This window comes from Anastrepha ludens, chromosome 3 (genome assembly GCF_028408465.1).
Source record: "Anastrepha ludens isolate Willacy chromosome 3, idAnaLude1.1, whole genome shotgun sequence".
Taxonomy (NCBI): Eukaryota; Metazoa; Arthropoda; class Insecta; order Diptera; family Tephritidae; genus Anastrepha; species Anastrepha ludens.
Genome location: NC_071499.1, coordinates 43,871,912 through 43,895,094, shown reverse-complemented (window position 1 = coordinate 43,895,094; position 23,183 = coordinate 43,871,912). Strand labels below are relative to the sequence as shown.

Genomic DNA, 23,183 nt, shown 5'->3' with positions numbered 1-23,183 from the left:
AATAAAAAGAAATAACAATAACTTCCTAAAAAAATTGTATTTTATTTAAAATTAACACCGGCCCTTGAAACTTAACCACCCTTTATATTAAAAAATATAATTTTTCGTTGAATATCAATATAACACCTCTTATTGGAAAGCCCTATATGTTTGTTCCGCCTTATGCTGCAATTAGGAAGGGGGCGCATCTTTTAAATTTATGCACGCATTTTTGAAATCTTACTGTTTTTATACTTGTAAAATGTTCCAAGCAATAAATATAAATATATACATATTTACATGTATGCTTAAGTTAATGCACTTCTAATTCCTCACCTGATGAAACCCAGCTCATGGAAACTTGTTTATCAAATACTTATTAACTACTTAGTTGGCTTTGATAAAAATATGGCAACAATACAGATCGAGTGTGATGCTAAAACGTCATCTATGGCTAAAACGAGAATCATAGATAACAACAAGAATGATAAAAACAAGATTGCACCCGTCAGAGAGTGAGTGCCGTCACATTAGCTGAGTTGTGCAGTGTTGCCATTTGCTCTTTGCAATTAATTTAATGCTTTCTATACCCAAAATGCGAAAATTTTTAAGTTTGGTGTTTCTTTCTTTTTTTTTAAATTTAAAACTACCAAAACTGTAAGTTAAAACAAAACCGTATTGTTAAACAAAAGAAGGTTAAAAAGGTCACTCTGAGAACATTTTAGTGTTAATGAAAATTTGTTGATTCTTATAAAGTTTAATATTTTGAAAGTGCAAATTTAATTTTTTAAGGTTATGCAAGAATATTAAATGTCCCTCTCTCAACTCTTCTTAAGATTGAACACTTTTTTACACATTTTAAAAGGTGTTTGAATTTACTGAATGCGGATTAAAACCATAGATGTGTAACCGTTTCTTCAGGCCCTCAATCCTTAGTGGGATATAGGGCATCAAGAGGTATATTCATAGTAAAAATACAATAAACAAAAAAATACCAGAAAATACTGAAGAAACTATAACGATTATTTACAAAAGGTGCAGCTAAAGGTAGATATGGTACTCTATCTTGTTATGTAACCTCAAATATATCAACAAAGTATACATTGTACAAGATCCATTGTACAAATTCATAAGTAAAACACTCTCAGCTGGTTCTAAAAAAAATGCCCACAACTGAGATCACCTGGTTGCATAAAAAATTACAACATTTCATAGAAAATCGTATCAAAAAGTATAAAAGATGACGTAAAAATTCAGATATTTCAGATAAAAAGTATTATTATAGCTAAGAAATATATTAAAAATATTCTTTATTGTCAATTTTCCAAGTCAAATATATTATTAACCATTTTTTTGTCTTATTTGTTATTATTATGTATTATGTTACCGTAAAAATTCGAATTTGGCATAGCAACCTCGCCTATACGCGAAAAGACACACACCAAGGGTGTCTGTCAAAGAATAGGAAGAAGATGTGTTTTTACTTTTATTTTTGTACAATGATCGTATCATGATCGTTGGCTGGGTCATATCGTCCGAATGGATACAAACGCTCCGGCTTTGAAAGTATTCGATGCGGTACCAGCTGGTGGTAGCAGAGGAAGAGGAAGGCCTCCTCTGCGTTGGAAAGCTCAGGTGGAGAAGGACTTGGCTTCACTTGGTGTGTCCAACTGGCGCCGGTTTGCACGAGAAAGAAACGACTGGTGCACTTTGTTAAACCCGGCCAAAATCGAAAAGAAAGAAGAATAAAAGGACAGTTTCAAAATTATTCTAAAGGGTGGTTAAGTTTCAAGGGCCGGTGTTGATTTTGAATGAAATACAGTTTTTTTAGGAAATTATCGTCATTTCTCCTTATTATGATAATACTGGTGTAGCTTAATTATGCATAGAATAAAATATCTCCCAAATGACCGCCGCGGCCTCGGCGTCACACCTCCATCCGATGGTCCAAATTATCGATGACGCTAAGGCATAATTGAGGTTCTATGCCGTTAATATGCCGAATTATCTCATCCTTTAGCTCTTGAATTGTTGCTGGCTTTTCGACGTACACCTTTTCTTTCAAATAACCCCAAAGAAAGAAGTCCAACGGTGTCAAATCACATGATCTTAGCGGCCAATTGACATCGCCGCGACGTGAGATTATTCGGCCATAAAATTTTTCGCGCAAAAGGGCCATTGTTTCGTTTGTTGTGTGACAAGTGGCACCGTCCTGCTGAAATCACATATCGTCCACATCCATATCTTTCAATTCGGACCATAAAAAGGTCGTTATCATCTCACGATAGCGAACACTATTCACAGTAACTGCCTGACCGCACAAACAGTCGCTCTTTGTGGGTGCATTGGTTTTTCGGCAATCACTCTTGGATTATCATTCGCCCAATTGCGGCAATTCTGCTTATTGACGAATCCACTGAGGTGAAAATTTGCCTCATCACTGAAGATGATTTTCTGCGAAAATTGGTCATTCACTGTTGCCATTTCCTGCCACCATTCTGACCATTAACGACGCTTGAAATGGTCAAGAGGCTTTAGTTCTTGAGTCAATTGCACCTTGTAAGCGTGTAAATGCAAGTTTTTATGCATAATGTTCATCAACGACGAGCGTGAGAGGTGCAATTGTTGGGCATCACGACGAGTTGAGGTGGACGGCTCTTCAACCACACTATCGCGAACAGCAGCAATGTATTCTGCAGTACGAGCTGTACGAGAATGCACTGGTGTTTTCACATCTCCTACAGACCCGGTTTGCTCCAACTTTTGCTCAATTTTTCCGATTGTACGCACATTTGGACGATTAAATTGACCGAAGAAATCACGAAGTGCGCGAAATGCATTTTGATTTAAACGCCCGTTTTCGTAATAAGCCTGAATAACTCTAACGCGTTGCTCGATTATGTATCTTTCAAATTGAGTTAGTCTGATATTGAAAAATGTCAAATGAAATGCAAAAAAAAAACTTTACGTTTAGGTGTGGTTCACGTTCAACATCGGCCCTTGAAATTTAGCCACTCTTAAAAGTCGCCCACAGTTTTTTTCAGTCAATTTAGTGTAAATGTGTTTTCAGCTCATAAATTCAACCGCAATTAAAACATTACATAAAGAATAAACATTTTAATGAAGTAATAAAAATGGCATTACTTAGAATATTTCATAGACATTTACCATGATTCTTTGGGCGCATTTAAAAACCGCAGCAAAATTAGGAGGAATTTTTAAGAGTCAACAGCTGAAAAGCGGCAAATTTCCCACCATAATAAGTATATGGGGGTGCTACAGATTGCGCGCCCCGCTTCTTCAATTGTTGTTGTTATTTTTATTGACTCTATTGCTTGTTTGTCTATTTGTCGAAATTGTTATAGCCAGTAGGTTGGCAAAATTTTATTGCCTGTGTTTATTTAAATGAATCTACTTACCTCAGACGCCGCCCATTCGGAAGCTGCACGGTACGCCGAAACGGAGTTTTACAAGTCCACAAACGACGTCCCATGCATATTTAAATGAATTTGTTCGTTCGCTCATTCGGTTGTACGTTTGTACGCTCGCACAGTCGTTTATTCGTTCGTTCATATTCATTTAACATTTTAATGAAATTTCTTAATTATACTTGATTAACATGAAAAAGATAATCTTACGATGGCGAGGAGGATAGCTACCAAAGGGTAAGCAAGCGAAGAAAACAAACAGAAAATTAAAACGAAAGAAGTACAAGGGGCAGGCAGAGAGCATGACCCTTACGTGAAAAGGTAGCGAAAGAGTGCAATAGACATACACCCACACATGCACACATAGCGCAGTGAACGACTGAAGCCTTACTTGAGTGACTGCGTGCACTTGGCTCTGGTAATTAAGTGTGCCGAGCGCTATTTGTATGTATTTCACTGCGTGGCTGAGTGCCTAAAAGCCAGATACATACACATGTATGTATGCATGAGTATTTATACACATACATATTTGAGTATGTATGTAGGGAAAGAGTTTGATCAACCAGAAGGACGCGCGCCGCGTATTGGGCCACTCGAAGTGCGAGCGCAATGTACGCCGATGGTTGGTTGACTGGAGCGTTGGTGAGCAACTAAATTTATACAACACGCTCCTGTGGCGCCAGCAATTGGCAGCGTGGCTCACGCGCCGCATGCAGAATGCAGAAAATATGTAGTAGCGAGTAAACGGGATTAGTTTAGTCGTCAAGCTGCTTGTAGGTGTTAAAGTTGGTTGCTTTGACGGCGGGGTATGCGCGCGAGTCCTAAACGTGACTAAAATGGCAAGGATTTCATTACAGCTTGCCCAAGTCTCTATATACCTTTTGAAGATGCAGCTGACAGGGCTTCGAATTGGTGTAACTAACATTGAAAGCTGCGTACAGCGAATTTCTGTAATTTGTGTTATTTAATCAACAATGGAATTTCAAATGCTTATAATCTTAAATTTTTATGTAAAATTGAGTAAATCACAACTTCAACTGTAAGGAGCTAATCTGACGAAATATATAAGCTAACGATTATTGATGTAGCAGTTTAGGTATATGCAGCCTGCGCGAAAAATACGACATTTTAATATTTAGATCAGTTCTGACCATTTTTTTCTTAATGTTCATTATTTTTATATTGTCTAAAAATTAATTTTTTATAAAAAATTTATCTCATTCTCTAACAAAAAACCATATCGAGCCGAATTTCAAATTTTATACAAAAATTGAACAAATTTTTATGAAAATTAAAAACTTTTTAATCAGAATTCAGTACTCAGTTTCATATCCGATTTTAGTATGATAAAATGCAAATCCAAGAATTTTTTTTATTGGAGAAAATACCCAACTACGTCAACAAAAAACAAAAAATATCGAAAATCAACGGAAGTGTTGAGTCTCTTCAACTTCTTTTAATTATAGTAAAAAGTTTTGGAATTTTTAAGAAAATTTTTCTAATTTTTATAAATTTGAAACTTGAATAAAATATGGTCTATATTATAGAATAAACTATTAAAAAAAAGTTATTTAAAATAAAAAATTAATAAATAAACAGTCAAACTTGTAAAAATTTTGAGGTGTTATATTTCTTTCGCGGGTTGTATGTATGGACAAATCCTATTATGCGGAAGGGATCAACAAACTAGAACAGCGTTGGGCGAAGGAGACTATGTCGAATAATAAAAAAGGTTTACGCCAAACATTTAAGTAGTTTTTAATTTTGCACGGGCTTTTCAAACGACCCTCGTAACCCTAAGGGTCGCAAATGTTGGAGCCCACCAGGTGAACCAGGTCCATCGACAGCGAAAAAAAAAATTCATGCTTCAAAGGTTATGTTGTGCATCTGGTGGGATCAGAAGGGTGCCATCTATTATGAACTTCTTAAACCATCTAAAACTATCACTGGCGATCGTTACCGACTGCAGCTAACGCATTTGAATCGAGCTCTCAATGAAAAGCGGCCGGAATTCGATGGTAGACATGACAAACTGATTTTGCTGCATGAAAAAACATTGCACCTTCGGATTACCATCTGTTCCAATCAATGCAGTCGCCCCTTATTGGAAAGCGGTTCACTTCTTACGAGAGCATCGCAAACTGGCTCAATGAATCGATCAAATCAAAAGAACTCGAATTTTTCGTCAGAGGATCCGTATGCTGCCTGAAAGGTGGAGTAAAGTTGTAGCTTCTAATGGCACATACTTCACATAATATCATATATTATTTAATTGTTTAAATAATTCGTAACTTTGGCTAAGAAAGAACGGAAACTTATGCCCATACCCAATAATTCTGAAGAAATCTCTCGCATGTTAAGGTCTCTCTCTCTCCATGGTAACATTTTTTCCTCCTCAAATGCAGACAAAACTTCTCCGTGCGTATTTTTTGCTTGTGAATCAAAACAACCACATAAATATGAGAAGGCGCTAAACCGACCAAAAGCGCTTACAATGCAATAATTTTAACGTAATACCTTCTTTGCACACTTTTAATTTCAGGTTCTTAGCGTACTTACCGAAGAATTTTATTTAAACAAAAAACAATAATTATATCAATAAGGTCTACCCACCTCTCGATCAATTTGTTGATACCGTTCCGCCAAACATCGCCTGGTCTGGTGTCAAAGAAGCTGTTGAGCCAGTTTCTGAGGACTTCTTTGTTGTCGAAGGTAACGCCCTTCATATGGCTTGACAGGGAGCGGAAAAGATGGTAATCTTTGCAAGGTCCGGAGAATACGACGGATGCTGAAGAACCTCCCATTCGAGCACTCGAAGTGCGCCTTTGACGACTTGTGCAACATGGGGTCTGATGTTGTCGTGAAAGAGTATGGATTGACCATGTCGATGTCAGTCGAATAGCCTCATTCACGCGATGTAGCTGGGCAATGTAGAGCTCCTTGTTGACCGTGGCTTTCTTTTTGAACATTTACAGCGCACAATGCCCTCCCAGTCCCACCAAACACATATCATGATCTTCTTTGCATGCAGATCGAGCTTGACTCTCGCTTTGGCGTATCTCCTGGAGCCCCCCACTCTTTTTTTTTTTGCTTCATATTGATGTATAGGCACCATTTCTCATCTTGCGTGCCGATTTGGTACGAAAATCGTTGTTTATGACCGCGTGTTGCGCGCTGTCTGACGGGAGACTGAGAAACAGTTTGAAGGGGACTTCCTTTGTTTTTTTCGTTGAGCTCGTGAGGCATCCAAGCTCCCAATTTTTCGGTAAATCCCGTTCAATGAAGGTGATTGAGAACCGTTTTATGATCGCAGCTCATTTGTTCCGCCAATTCACGACTCCTTTGGCGACTGTTCTCCTTCAAAAGTGATTTGAGGCGAAGGAATTTAGAAGACTTTCCGCTGCCGGACGTGTCATCGACGACAAAGTCGCCATTTATGTACTCTGCAAGCCATTTCTGTGCTGTAGCAGCATGTAGGTGCTGGCTTATGACACCTTCTCCATACACGTCGCAAATGTCCTAGGCTGCTACAGCATCTTTTTGTCCTCGATGAAAAGCAAAGAAAATCAGGTGTCGAAAATGTTGATTTTTGCCTCCTGGGTAATTCATTTCTAAGCTTCAAAACTTATAAGAAGTTAAACAACACAAAAATATAATAAACATTGTAGTTTTGGATAACAGAAAGAGTTCTTTCTAATGAGGGGTAAGCCCCTTTGCCAATCAGCAAACAAATAGTTGTAAAATCAAAGAAAATATGAAAACGCTACGAACTTTTTCCGTACCTCAATAGACACCGATCATAGTTAAACAAATTTATATGCGGAAATTCTTAAAGGGACTACCAATTCGAATTTTATCTTTTTTTTACAAAATTTAATACTCGAAGCAACCGGCATCATTTTATTTATTTAACATTCCAGTAAGAAATGCTGCTGCATATGAAGTGTGCTTACCTTTTACTGCTGCCCGTTCTCGTACTTACTTGCTGAAAACTTTAAGCTATCTACTGCAACGAATCAGGAACATACGCCTTTTCCTCAAACACATACATATAAAATGGTTATAGTGAAAAATGAAGCTACCCAGTAAACATTCGAGACCAATAAATGGCATTCAATGGTAGAACTCATACTAGTTCGAGATGAACTAGAATTGTGCCAGTTGGCATATGACCAATCGGAGGGGTTAGGGGTAGTCGGAATGTTCAAAAAATCGGATTTTTTTACATTTTCTTAAAGTATAATGTCTTAAGAATATTGTGTGAAAATTTGAAGTGGATCCGACAAATACTTCTCGAGTTATTCAACAATTAAGAAAGGGGTTCGGGCGCTCAGGAATCGCTAGTAAAACTGTAACTTAAAAACCGCTTAGTAGATTTCAATAATATTTATACTGTTTTTGAAAAACATAAAAAACTCGTGCCTTGAAGGAATTTTTTTTCATAAATTTCGATTTTGTGATGATCCCCGCAAGGGACTTCTAGAGAAACGGGCTCCACACAAACAGCGATAACTTTTACAATTATTAATTTTTTTTTGAAATTTTGCTTAAGTCAAGTCGAAACATGATGTATTAATGCTATGTTTTTATTTTTGTAAAATAAAGCAATTGACTAGCAAAAAAAAAAAATTATGGAAACCATCATTTTTTCGGGCACTGGGTAGTCAGTGTAATAACTTCTTTACTGAATTAAAAAAAATATTTTAAATTGTGGAAATTATTATTTTAACCTTTAAGCACCTCATTTCTTGTCTGCTTGTATACTGCAGCTGTTTCGTTCACAAGTGCCAAATATGATTGACGTACGATGCCATTTGCAAAAATTATAAATTTTCCGATAGGCTGATTAATTTTGTAAAATAGACTAAAATTATATATATGTATATATATATATATAATTGGCGCGTGCACCCTTTTTGGGTGTTTGGCCGAGCTCCTCCTCGTATTTGTGGTGTGCGTCTTGATGTTGTTCCACAAATGGAGGGACCTCCAGTTTCAAGCCGACTCCGAACGGCAGATATTTTTATGAGGAGCTTTTTCATGGCAGATATACATTCGGAGGTTTGCCATTGCCTGCCGAGGGGTGACCGCTATTAGAAAAAACGTTTTCTTAATTCGGCTATAGCGGCCGGCCAAAATTATATACATCACTTATAAAGGCTGCTAGGGCAATGTTTCCAAGTAGCCAGAATTGGAACGAGAAGAAAATCTGTACCGATGCTAGAACCTCTGTCCTCTCTGACGGTTCCAAGATGGAATCGGGAGACGGATCAGGGGGTTCCTCTAAATCAGGTAATTTATCTGTTTCCTTTAAACTGCCGAATAGTGCTTGTGTTTTTCAGGCAGACATCTTTGTGATTCTGCAGTCATGCAGAATGCTTAGAGAACAGGAGAACCAGTGAGATATTAATATTTCTTTCCGATAGCCAAGCTGTGATCAAGGCTCTGATGACGCCATGGTGCAGAACGAAACTACAATAGTAAACTCCTGTAAGGAGGAGATAAAATCTCTTGAGTGTGCAGGTAACATTTCTCTGATCTGGGTTCCAGAACATAGAAACATAGAGGAACATAGACGAACGATGAAATTGCTGATGAGCTTGCCAGGAAGCTGGTCGACTGAATTGGCCGCAGAGGTCTCCTACCCAGACATCGGCATTCACTTGACTTTTATTAAAGGTGATTGGCATAATTTATATCTCAGAAGAGCGCAGGACAGATGGAGTCCCATTTCTTCGTGTATACGCAGGACTCAGCTAGTTCTGGAGACTTCTCGCCATTTAATTTTCAAGCTCGTAGCTGTGCTTGCTGATCATTGGACGATCCGCGAGGAATGCTAGGTTTACTATTTAACCCTCATTGCAGAAGCTGTGGGGACCTTTCAGAGAAGGATACTGTTGAGCACTTTTTCTGTAAATGTCCGGGTTTGCCAGCTAGACTATTAAAGTCACTAGATGCTCCTCTCTTTGATAGCTGGGGGCATTGCTCCAACCTAAATTCGATTAACCTTCTCAATTAAATCAACAGCTCTGGTTGGCTGTAGATATCTGCCCGTTGGAGGTCTCGAAATGTTATCAAAACGGCGTTTTAGCGCTACTTGGGGAGTGCTAGATTTGGACTAGGTTTGGCTATTTTTCTTTAGTGTATGTACATATTAATTTTTCATAAAAGTTTACCTCATTACCCAAAAAAAACGATAAGTATAAAAATCGTTTTTTAAACCTTTGTATGTACAAAAATTATGAAAATTCTGCAAATTTTCGCTAATATTTCCAACTTTTTAATTAGAGTTTTTAGAATAATTTTGGTATGCAATTCTATAGTTCATTTGATTTTAATGCAACAAAGTGCAAGTTACAAGTGACATTAAAACGCCGTTGATGCTTGACAATTTTGAGAAACTAGTGAAGTTAGTTCGGAACTAGTAGATTTAATTGCAGGCATGTGCCCAATATATGCACCATATACTCGTATTTATGTATGCATAAATAACTTGCATGTGCAAATATCAGAGTTTGTACTTGACGGAATGAAGCCATCACTTGCGGCACGCCGTTTACTACCCACACTTCGGCTGCATTTCGCGTGTGCACTTGCACCTGCAAACACTCACTTATATGAAGAGATATGCGTGTATGCATTAACCAAACCTAAGGAAGTTCTATGAAGTATTTTCGACTTCAATCCACTGACGTTCATCTCCTGTAATATCGTAGACAACTATGTACCTTGCATGGTTGCTTGTACCTGGCTGTTGACAGCATAGACAAGTGCAACGAGCGCACGCCACTTATGGGCCTCTCCACGTGTGCAGGTGTGCACATGTAAGGGTGTCAGTTGCTTTACATCAAGTGAGTGCATAGGGGAGCTAAGTGCATATGTGTGAGTGTAATTTCTAATTACATCAAATGCACACAGCTTTTGCCTACTAAATATTTGCCATTTCACAAAGCTTGTTCGCTTTTCATTTTCTTCGGTCACCCTCTACCTCTGCACCTCTTTACGTTTCCTACAATTACAAGAACTACTTAATTCTCATTTTAATTGTTGCCATTTTATTGCTATTTGTTCGCGTTGTTTGCACTAAATAATGGTAATGTTTTTAATAAAAATTGTAACATATCTTTTTGTGTAAGAAACTAATATTTAACTCGCATGGCACACAACGCAGAATGGGAAACAAGTGGAAAGTGAAAAGCGGTGGAATGGTAGACAAAGTCAGTGCAAGCGTCTTCCGCTGCTAACATCAACAGGTGCGTTGGGAGCTTTTGCGGTTAGACTAATATCTTTAAAAGGCGTTTTGTTATTGTTTTCGAAGTTTTATAGAGCTCGTGTTTTTTTCGAGCTGGGATTTGAAACTTTAAATTAAATTTAGTGCGCTTAGGTGAGGAAAATTTGGAAAGCTTTGAGTTACAAGTAGGTAAAAATGTTGAGTTCGGTACAACGTTGCACTTTTGGGGAAAACTGAAGTGCCAAGTGGCGGATGTTTTTAGGAGGTATTTGATATGAAACTTTGTAAATAATATTAGAATTAACTTTGGTTTAAGTTTTGGGGTTGGTGCGAGTATTAGTGAAGTAACTGTAGGCTGATATCTGTAATCTTTCCAATATTTAGTTTCTATTGCAATCGGTACTTATTAGGTTAGGCGAGGAAATTTTAGTTTATGTTAGGTTAGGTTAAGTTGAGTTATTCTATTTTACCTTAGAATTGAGTTAGGTTAGGTTAAGTTGGTTTGGTTAATTTTGGTGAGAAAAAAAAAATAATACAGCCATGGACAGATAAATAGCACAAATGTGAACCTCATATGTTAAGTTAAGTTTTTAGTACGAACTCTGCTTTGACCAAATAAATTTGTTTGTTTACAGGAATTTACCGTTTACGAGGAATTTACCGTTTTTTTATGGAATTTTTTGCGATCTATTTTATTTATGCTTATTGCTGTTTTGAAGTGGACACAAAAATAGCACATTTTAATTTGTGCAGCGGAAAGTAAAACTTTAATATTGTTTCAGCGATTTTTAGTATAATTTTTTGTTTCTTAAATAAAATTTTTAAGTAACTACTAAAAATGGGACGTGGAAAGCATTTCTCGCAGGAGAAAAGAGCTCTTATATACCGTATGAGTCAAAACGGAAAAAGCTATGCAGAAATAGCTGAAATGATGATGTGCTCTTGGAAAATGGTTTATAATCCTCTTAATTAAGTTAAGTATCAGTATATCAGTATCTGGATATACTCCAAAATAAAGTGGGGCCATTTGTGTTTGAGTTTATGCTATTCAATTGGACATTTATGCAGGACAATGATCCAAAGCATACTGCAAAGACAGTGAAGAAATGGCTCAGAAGAGAAAAAGTTAATGTACTGCATTGGCCGGCGCAGAGACCTGATCTCAATCCAATAGAAAATTTGTCGAATGACGCTAAGGTCAAAATCGCTAACAAAAATTTTAAAAATTTTGATGATTTGTGGGCCGCAGTTGAGGAGGCTTGGTACTCGATTCCAAAGGAAAGATGCCACAAGTTGCAGAAAGCATGGAGCGACGGCTTGAAGAAGTAATCAAAAACGGTGGATATTGTAAAAAATACTAATCTGGTAAAACAATATTATTACTTAAATATCTGATTATGGTATGCTTTTATTTGGAATTTTTTAGGATGTGCTATTTATGTGTCCAGGAGGTTTCGTGAGTTATCAACGTTTTCGTAAATTAAAGTGGAAGTAAATAAGTTTTTTATTTTAACATATTTAACTCTTTGCTTTCAAAGTCTAAATGTGCTATTTATATGACCATTACTGTATATATATAATTGCGCGTACACCCCTTTTGGGTGTTTGGCTGAGGTCCTCCTCCTATTTGTGCCGCTCGTCTTAAGATGTTGGTTCACAAATGGGGGGACCTTCAGTTTTAAGCCGACTTCGAATGGCAGATATTTTTATTAGGAGCTTTTCCATGACAGAAATACACTCAGAGGTTTGGCATTGCCTGCCGAGGGGCGGCCGCTATTAGAAAACAACTTTAAACCTATTTGATGATTTGCAAGAAAAAAAAAAACAAAAATCTACCACTATTTTTCTACAGGAGTTAAAAAGACGCAGTTCGAAAAGTTTTGCACCAAAAAACGGTGTATGGAAATTTTAAGTTATAGCACCTTTAACGTGCAATACACACCCAAATTGCATACGAAGTGGGTGGCACGAACATTTAAGTATGTGTACCAGCAGCACATAACACACTACGAAGGAGCACGTCAGCCAACCGTTGTCGCTCACACAGCCTTTGCCGATGTCGTTGTCTTTTAAAGCCGACACCTGACTCGCTTGCCAATTAGTTATATATGTATGCAGGTGTGTGTGAACTACATCTAGGTATAAAGACATTCCCCACTGTTGGCACCCGAATATCCCATGCGATAAATTAATTCAAATCTCTGCTATGACTTTGTGCACTGCTACAGCTTTTCTAAACACTTTACTTGTGTAAGCATCTTCAATGTCATTTTGGAGCAACGTAGGGGCATCTTTTATGTGCTCGTATTTTCGTTAAAACTCCATTAAAGTGACGCCCCACTTTTTATGCACTCATTTATTTAGTTTTTTTTCTATTTCACATCTTTATATTCAGCCTCGCACACACACTTGCATACGTATGTATATACGAGCTCTTTTCACTGAGTTTATTGCGACGCCGTCAGTTCAATGGGTCGTGCATGCTAATGCGTGGGTTGACTTTCTTCACTGATTATAAGTTTCCTTTTGCCACTTAATACTCAGCCATAGACTGCCTAATTTGGTTCAATTTATTTAAGAAAATGCACATATGTACATTCGTATATGCAAGCATATGGGTACTTATTGGGGCGCCATGTGTGTGATGCTCGTGGCAGAGTAAGCGTTTCTGCTCAAAAAATCGTTATGTACGATAATTAGCATAACTTTTACTTAAACAGGGGAGAACTGCAATTACAATTAATATGAAAGTGTTACATTAGTAGTGGTATAATTTGGCAGAATTTAATTTTTAAAGGCGGAATGAAGGTTTGATAGTTAGAAAGTTCTGGAAGTTCCAAAATCAATTTAAAGATTAATGAATTTGATTTGGTCAAAGAACTTTGATGTAATTTTTGAAATGGAACCTGATTTCTGGGAAATGATAACAAATTGTCGTACGTTTTGTCATTATTGTTGATTGCGTGGTTTCTTGAAATACGGAGTTCGTTTGGACCCTGTAGAGCAGCTTGGGGCCGAATCTCTAGAAGCAAATGCATTTATTTTTAGTCAGAGTTAGAGTACTGTAACTAAAGCGTTGAGCTCATTTTAGTTCAATTCCAAACTTGCCCGAGACCGTCGCCGATCTCTACAACACATAGCTAAACTGGCCTGACTCTGCCGAAATTAACTGCCAGGTCATAGTCATGGTGAACAGATTTTTAGAGGTTTTAGCCGACCGTTATTCGGTTCTGAACGAATTTGACAGAATCAGCTGTTGGGCTGACGTCACATGCGATGTGTTTAACAAAATTTAACTTGTGTTAGTGACACACGAAAAAAATCAACCAAAGACACTTCGTTCACGTCTGAACAAGGACTGATTGGAAGAGTGTTTTTTTTTCTCTTTTTTCTAAAGGTGGCAAAAAGCATTGAAAGCAGAAAATGTGGGACTTGTCTTTCGACTCACCCACTAAAAACCCACCCCAGCCCTGTTTCTCTCCCGCGGACAATCGTTAGTTACTAGTACCGTTAGGTATTACTTCACGGGAGGGGGAGCGGCCTATTGCCTCTACAGAAAGTCTGCGCTGTTGTTCAACGCAACGCAGTTTGGTAATTACCATTCTTGCAGTAATATGACAGCGTACCAATGGTCTTCTGAGTCAAGCATGATATCTACTAGGTTACTGACCATTATTGGCTCCACAACCTTATCACTCCAATCTTCCCTTTCCAGCTCAAACCGGGGGCAGACAAGAAAACATGCTCCTCATTTTCCACTAGACCGTCACAAAAGGTGCATTGGAAGAGTGTGTAAGTATGTGTTTGGACGAGTGTGCGAATATGTGTGAAATGATTGTGATAGTTTCGGCTGGCGATAAGATTGTGTTAGTGATATACGAAAACTAATCAACATAGTCTTCTCGCATGTTGCTTCGTTGCTATTGGACAGCGACTGATTGGACGAGTGCATGAATGCATGTGAAATGATCGCTCAGAATTCGGCGGCCGAGTCCCCAAGTGACGTGGCAGCCAAAGTTCCCCTCATAATTTTCTTTTCCACCATAGATAAAGAGCAAACCTGGTAAATCTATCATCATTGGGTCATAGTGACATAAAGTTGAATTTCTTGTCAGCAGAACCTTCAAGGCGAGGTAAGCACTCCCCAAAGTACAGCTTTTCGCATTACAATTATTAAGTTTTAAAATTTAAATATAAATTTCCTGCCTAATGGTTGAGCGTATGAGCGGGCAGGGGACCACGTTAGCTTCGTTATTCGTGCGAGTTATTTAGTCACGTTCGTTCGCAATCAAGGCGTAACAGGTTCGTGTTCAACTGCTCGTCATAGATTTTCTTTACGTTACAACAGTCGACGTTCACGTGATGCCGCAAGGGAAGATTTAATTCGTTCATGGATGCGGAGATTCCGGGCAATAAGTTCGGTAGCAAACAGCCCGCGGCAGAGACCCAGGCGGATATCGAGAACAAATGAAAATATTGAACTCGTCGCTACAAGTTTGCACGATAATCCGCGTTAGTTCGGCCACAAATCCAAAATCTGTTGTGGCGGAAATAATAAGGATGGATCTTCATCCTTTCAAAATTCAAATTGTGCAAGCGCTTAAGTCTAACGATTACTCACCTAAAGCACAGAATCCACTATTAAAACATCAACAATCACTTTACAATTTGGTGCGCCCTGTCAAGCAGTGGAATAATTGGATCATGTTTTTTGAAAATCGTCGGGGGTAAATACTTTTAGCGGCAGGTTAATCACCTAGACCTGTCAGATATCAAAATAGATTAACGAAACCAATGCAAGACTGAGTCTTGCCGAGGCCCTATGCTTTCGAGAGGAGTGAACAAGGAAAACAAAATTTCTTTGGACGGTGACTCTTATAGGCGCATGCTGAACGATTATTTTATTTCAATAATTAGAAACATCATTCCTTCAGTGCACACATAATTTGATTTCATCCCTAAGAAATTGTTAAGCCGTTTCGGTGACATATCCTAGTCAGTCCAGTTTCCCCGATCTTACCCCTATAGGTTTTTTTCTGGGGGGGTAACTCAAAAGTAAGGAATATGAAACAAACCCAGCGACCATCTCAGCACTAAAACAAAATATCGCTCGTGAGTAATGACATCCCGACATCACTTCTCCAGTAAGAGCTTTATGCTTTATGGAGATCAGATTCCAAGAGTGTATGTGACGTAAAAGTCAATAAAGTCCGCGTTTGTTTTCCTTGTAACAGTTATTGAATTGAACTTTTACCATTAGTAATTATTTTTTACTTAGCTTTTAATTCCTAATTCTGCTACCGGGCAACTTGTATACAGGTTTTTTAAGGTTCCAAGGTGACACAAAACTTCACAGAAGAATTATTGAGAGATTTCATGATGTATAGGGGATTGGTCTACAGAAAATCGATTTACGTGGATATCGCCACGCGTTTACATCTTTAGTTAAGTTTGATCAGGTGGAGAAGGACTTATCTTCACTTGTGTTCCCAACTGATGCCGGTTAGCACGAGAAAGAAGCATCTGGCGCGCTTTTTTAAACTTGGCCAAAATTGCGTAAGGGGTTATGGCGCCAATCAAGAAGGACTTAGTCTCACGAAAATTAACCTACCCTAATTTTTTTCATCCATAATATCCGCCGTAGCCGAATAGGTTGGTGCGTGACTACCATTCGAAAGACGTAGGTTCGAATCTCGGTGAAACACCAAAATTAAGAAAAATTTGTTTCTAATACCGGTCGCCCCTAGGAAGGCCATGGCAAACCTACGAGTGTATTTCTGCTATAAAAAAAGGTTCTCATAAAAAATATCTGCCGTTCGGAGTCGGGTTGAAACTGTAAGTCCCTCCATTTGTGGAACAACATCTCAAGACGAACGATACAAATAGGAGGAGGAGATCGACCAAACACCCAAAGAGGGTGTACGCGCCTACTTTATTTTATGTTATACTATGTTTTGTTATGTCACATTATTTTCCCTCGTGTTAGTGTTATTTTTTGTTGTGCTATCATAACCAAGCCTTCTCTACGATATTCCTCCAGGCCTATCTGTCTCTCGCTAGATATTTCTATTCGATTACTTCGAGCGTTCATAGATCAACTTCTATACAGTCCATTACTCGCCTACGCGGATGATCATTACTTCTCATTATCATAGGCTTGTACTGCATTATTAGTTTTCGAGTACGCATGTCTTCGATTCTTAGAACATGTCCAACCCGCATTAGCTTTTGCGCTTCGATGAATTGGACAAAGTCCTCGCCATGCATAAATTGGAATAACTCTTCGTTGGTTCCTTTATGTAATCACTTCTTTCGTTTCGCCTGGGGCGATATATCCTCCCGAGTATCTTTCTTTCAAAGTCTTGAGAGATTCTTCTTCGATTGCTGCATGGACCACACTTCCGTGCCATATGTAGCAATGGGCTTCACTATTGTTTTATATATACTCAGTTTCCAAGTCCTAGATATTATCTTCGATGTAAATGGGTGCGTAAGGCCAAAGTAGGTTTTATTTGCCTCAAATATTCGGTCCTGAATGCCCGCTCTAGCGCGATTGTCCTTTATGATTAGAATGCCCAAATCTGGGTTCTCCATATTCGACGGGCCAATGTGTTTTTTTTTGATGTTGACTATAATAATAACTTTATTTGGTTCAAGTAGATTTGTTGACTTCACTTTTTGAATATGATATCTCTCAAATGGCCGCCTTGAGCCTGTACGGCATATTGTGCCCGTTTTGCAACATTTTCCATAGTTTTAGCTAACATTTCGGCTGGAATAGCGGCTATTTCCTCACGGACGTTGTTCTTGAGCTCTTCTATGGTCTTTGGCTTTTTAATATAAGCCTTTGATTTTAAATATCCCCACAAGAAGAAGTCAGGCGCGTTAAATCGGGCGATGGCCAGTCAAAATCGCCATTTTTCGACATCAAACGACGAGGAAACAATTCCTTCAAAAAATCGATTGTGGTACGAGCTGTTTGTGGTGGAGCGCCGTTTTGTTGAAACCAGAACTGCCTCATACGCTTTCGAAGAATAATTGGGATCATAATTTTCTTCTTTTCACAATTGACTTCTTTTGTTGAATGTAAATTTCAAAAATTTGGGAGCGCTCGCGTGGCATGTACTGTTCCATGGTAAAAATCTGCTTGGACTGACACTTCCAACGCGGTATGTCATTAAGCGATCTGACGTCTCTGTCAAAAGATACAGGGTTGCCAGATGGGTCCGTCGAATATGGGGAACCCTGTACTTGAATTTATCAACACCTACAAAGGTTAGTTGATTAGATGATTCGTTTTTTGTTGGTTGACATCGAGCTCAATTCTCCCTGTTTGTTGTGTTACATCAAATTTTCTTATGCTCTGTTATGATATTTATGTTAAAATGGCTATCAATAAAAAAAAACCGTTATTTTTATCCGTGCATCGGCTCTTAAGCAATCTTGAGTTGTGCTCTCCTTTAAAAATAATTTTAAAAAAATATATGTTGGTAGTGTTGCTAACACGATTTTATGTTTTAACTGAGATTTAATATTCGGAACGCGTCATTTGACTGATTCAAACTCTAAAGCATAGATTGTGGAGCTTTAAATTTTAGTTTTCTTTTGCTCTTATGTTGCCATTCTTCAACTCAAAGTCCTATTGGTTTTATAATTGGAAAATCAAATAACAAACAAACTTGCGAAAAAGGAAAACAAAGAATAAATAATATTTTCCAAGCCCACATTGCAAAACAAATAACAACCGCATAAGCTAAGCCGAGTACAAAATACAAAGCTATTACAATGCGCTACAGTCACATCAATTTCTTTTCTCCCACCATCAAGCACCCTTTCTGGGTTAAGCGTTTTTTTAGGTGGCAGTTTTAGCGGTTACATTGAAGTTCTTCAAACTTATTCGCCACTATGATTGCCAGAAGATGTCAGTAACGCGGAATGAGCGAACGAACGTTTCTATTTTAGTACGCGCAAAACTTGAAATTGTATTTTGGAAACTTCCTAAATGTTGGGCTGAGACATGACGCGTTTTATTGAAAATTTGGTTACAAGGCTATAGACATTGCATGCCTACAAATACAAACTTACCAACATACATACATACATACTTACAGATAAACAGAACTGAAGTTAGTGAAAGAGCTTTGATACAAACAAGTTTTTAAGAAGTTAAAGTGCATTTCAGTTTCGAGTTATTTTGGCAATTTTACCATTGTGACTTGATCGATTGTTGGCTGATAGCTATTGAACAATATTTTCATGTTTACTAGTGAATCGGATGAATTTGCCAATGAACTTTAAATATTCCTGAAGAGTGTGTACGAATTGAACTTAGTTGTGCTTGATAAATTCAGGACAGAACTTTGTGTATTAATGCTTTGTGACAGTCAGCCAAGACAAACGGCGGCGTTAATCGGGATTACCGGCGCAGTTAATTCTGATTCAAACTGTGGTGTGACAGATGGTTGCTGCGCGGATTAGTGAACAGCTGATTTGCTTATTCGATAGTTTTGTCAATAAAAGATGGATCGCTGGCAACTAGGAAATAATTATTTATTAACCCTTATCGGCCACACGAGGTAAATAATTACTCCAGGTTCAAGAAAAGTGGAATAACAGGTCTAATAATTTAAAAATTGATACAAGTAACGCCATCTGTCAATAGTTAACAAGTGTGAGATTTAACTCCATTACATAAGAAGTGAAAAAAATGCGTAGCGGCATGGCGAGCGTCAGTTTTATCGACGTGGGGTAACTAGTTACTCCAGTGTGGCCGCAACCGTTGCTCGACATAGATTTTTTTTGATCAAGCAGCTCGATCAAGCAGCTGTCGAGCTGCAGTGGCACACGGGAATCCACTTCTGCGATTATCGTTTTGAAAATGCTGGTTGCTCATCTCACCTTCCTGATGCTACGCCAGAGATTGGAAGGACAATTTCTTCGGAAAGAGCTGCAGATGATCATGAGGAAAATCTTAGAAATTGACACCAACCCAGAAATAGGGGACCTGGAAAAAGTTACCTTCGATTCAGCGCGAAGATGCGTGGACAGACAAAAAAAAACATGTGTTGGATGCTCGGCTTGCAAAAGCCCAGTTTGCAGCATTCAACTCTTGCCTTTGTGCACTACGTATATTGGTGAATAAAATGGGATTCTGAGTAAATGTTTTTTTGTTAAAATATCATAAAAATAACATTTTTTAAGCTTTTCCGCCCGTAAAAATGTATTTAAAAGCTAATAACACACAAAAAAAGAAAATTTTATGGTATGTAATGTTTTTAATTTTTCCCTTCAGTAATTTTGTAAAATAAATATACTTAATACTCGCCATATTAATATTTATTTAGGTTTGTGGCATATGTTGTGCATACAATTCTAATAATAATATTGAAAAATGGCGGAGTAATGAATTAAAAAAAAAAACCATTTTTGCTAAATTTTCACATTCATGACTACTTTTTAAAAATCCATTTGTTAATTCAGTAATAATAATAGTAAGAAATGTTAAAGGAATATTAAAAAATATAACACAACAGGTTATAAGTCTTAAAACATCGAAATATTCTGCAGAACCGAATTTCAGCGTGCGGAAATGAGTTACCCCGGTGTGGCCGCTATGTGGCCTGGCTGATGTGTGGCCGGTGAGGGTTAAAAAATAAAATCTTAAATTGCAAACTATTCCGAAATATCAAAACAATTAATGTAATTTTAAACGTGTTAGTGCAAACTAGCATTGCATCCAGTCTTTCCTGTTCTTCTCCTCAAAAGTTCGATCATTTTTCATTCACAATAGATATTAACTACCATGTAGCTTAAAGTATGAGAATTAAGTCTAGTTGCAAATCCGCATTGTTTGCACTTAATGTGAAAGTGGTAGTAGTTTAGTGACGTGGCTGTTGTTGTTGTAGCAGAGTAAACGTGCCCCATAAATATTTGAGGAACGCTGCTGGAGTAACAGTCCTTAACCGTATATAAATCCGGGTCGTTCCGGTCACTTGGAACCGGCTAACGGGAAATTTTCAAGCGACTTTATTGTTAGCTGGTTAGCTCACAAGTTTTCAGGCATGAAAGCTAGTACTAGTTTCGCCGCCGTGAAATTTTGCCAGCAATATGCCTTTGTTTTGCCGTGAAGTGTTTCTAGCAACTTCGGTTATCAAATGAGAAGAAACGTCAAATTTATGAACTTCGCGCCAGAAGCAATTGGCGAATTTTTGTGAGAAAAGTGTTTTTAAACCAATTAATATATGTATTATTACTTTACTCGCAAACAAACGGTCAGCTTTCGCTTAGTTTTAAATGAAATGCGAATTTTTTCATAGGCGTGCAAAAATGTTGCTGGCATCATGTTGCTGGTATGTTGCGCGGTATTTTCACGGCGTGCACTGAGTACTACCTTGCTGAGAGATACATACGAAATTTCACGCATATTTTACGGCAATGCAAATTGTATAGATTTTGAGACCTATGCTTAAAAAGCGATATTTTTTATTATTTTTTGTGCACCCCGTTCAGGCGCGATGCTTTAAGAAGTAATGAAATTACATAAAAGTTTAGCAGAACGAAAAAAATGCATTGCTGTCAAATGGCATGCAACGTTGGATTCAAGGGAAAGTTTTGGTGGTTGGTCAAACGAATGCAGCTATTATTATAATAAAAAATTATAATGCATGAAATTACAAGAATTTTGTGAGAAATAATTTTCTGATTACTTTAAGACATTAGTCAATAGATTCATTGCTGGAGGAGACTTACACGCAAAGCATACTAACTGGGGCTCAAGGTTGACAAATAAAAAATATTAACCATAACCAGCTGAAGTTTAAACCAAATTATGAACTATCTTCTGAGCACTCGCCGATAATACTTAACTACACAATTAAAATTAATCCTACAGAGACAACATCCCAAATATTTACAAAGTGGACTGACTGGGATGAGTATCGAAAACACATCTCTCAACTACTCATTCTAAGTACACCTTTGAAAACACAACTTGACATTGAGCGTAGCATCATACATTTTAATGACATAGTTCCTGACGTACAGGGTTTGACTGAAAAGTAATGAGCCTTATTTCTTTTAAACAGTTTTATTAAACCTTTTGGCTTATACAACTAATATTCTTCAAAATAGCATCCTTGAGCGTCAATACACCGCTGGTAGCGGTCCTTCCATTGCAGGAAACATTTTTTAAACTCATCCGCCGGAATCGCGTTCATGGCGGTGTGCGCCGGCGCATTGTCGTGATGAAGGGTCCAATTGTTGACGAGGTCGGGCCGAACCCAGGCGACGCGGTTTTTCAGTCGAAGGAGCACTTCTTTTTAAAATCCGCCGTTTACAGTGCTTTCTGGAGGTACAAACTCCTTGTGGACGATGCCTCGAGAGTCGAAAAAGGTGATCGGCATGGTTTTGACCTTGGATTTCGACATGCGCCTCCCGGCCTTCCTTGAGCGACTTGTGACTCCGTTTTACCTGGGCACTGGACAGAGATTGGTCCGCGTAAGCCTCCTTGAGTAGCCCAATGGTTTCGGTACTCGTTTTGTTTAGCTTTACTCAAAATTTAATCGAGTAACGTTGCTCCAACGATCGCTGCATTTTCGCCAGTGCAAAATCCTAACACACTTTTAAAACAGCTTTCACGCGCGGAGCGATGTTGATTGCACCGCTGTTGCCAGCGAACTGGGACCGGTTTCTAGTGGAAGGTCCAACGATCATTTTCCTCCACCAGCCGATTCGGTTGATCGCTTGACAGACGCTCCGCGCGGGAAGGCTCATTTCTTTTCAATCAAACCCTGTAGTTGTCAGTGTGACAGATGTATAACTAATGTAGGAAAACAAAAAATCTTTTCTTGCAGTCTTTTTAAAAACTCAGCATTTATTTTCATTTATGCACGTCTTTTCCTGACCTAATTTTCTTTTTAATTTCTGCTTCGCCATACAATAACTTTTGACGTATAATTTTTTATTGTTATACGTCTGTGTAAAATTATAAATCATGAAATGAACGCCGAAGGAAAACAATAAAAAATTCCAAAAATATATTTAATTTTACATTTTTTACGCTGTTGGACTAATTGCTGCGGCAATGCGTCGAGTCCAACCGGCGAACCAAAGTTGTCTTATGTATTTTGACGTTATATCTGATTTTTTAATTAAAATATTGTAATTTAGAACGTTTTTATTGTGACGTTAACATCTTTTTTGTATTCGAAATGTTTGACTATCGATCTGTGTGGTACTTCCGCGAAAGCAAACTAATCACCTAAAGCTTGAAAAACGTTGGAAATATTGCCACCTCAGTACTGTTTGTTTTTGTTAATTGTCCGGTAAGGTCATGTAAGAAGGAAATCCAGAATCTAGAAAGTATTTAAGCTTTTAAAATAAATATCATCCGATCCAGTAGTAAGACGAAACCAGGTTGCTTTGAGCTCCTTCTTCCGCGCATAACTTTTCGTCTTGGAACACCCATTCTGTCGACTGCTAGGATGTCAGAGACGTGCTTTGAATAACCGCGCTGAATTTCTTTCAACATTTTTTTATACCAATCG

General features: G+C 38.0%; 1 protein-coding gene across 1 annotated transcript in view; it reads left to right on the top strand.

Moving 5' to 3' along the window:
• Window positions 1-387: 387 nt before the first annotated feature.
• The window catches only part of LOC128857467 (jerky protein homolog-like), a 44,814-nt gene continuing 22,018 nt past the window's right edge, over window positions 388-23,183 (top strand). Inside the window, exon 1 of the mRNA XM_054093223.1 lies at window positions 388-494. Coding sequence (XP_053949198.1) covers window positions 388-494 — 107 coding nt within the window. The remainder of the gene's footprint in view (window positions 495-23,183) is intronic.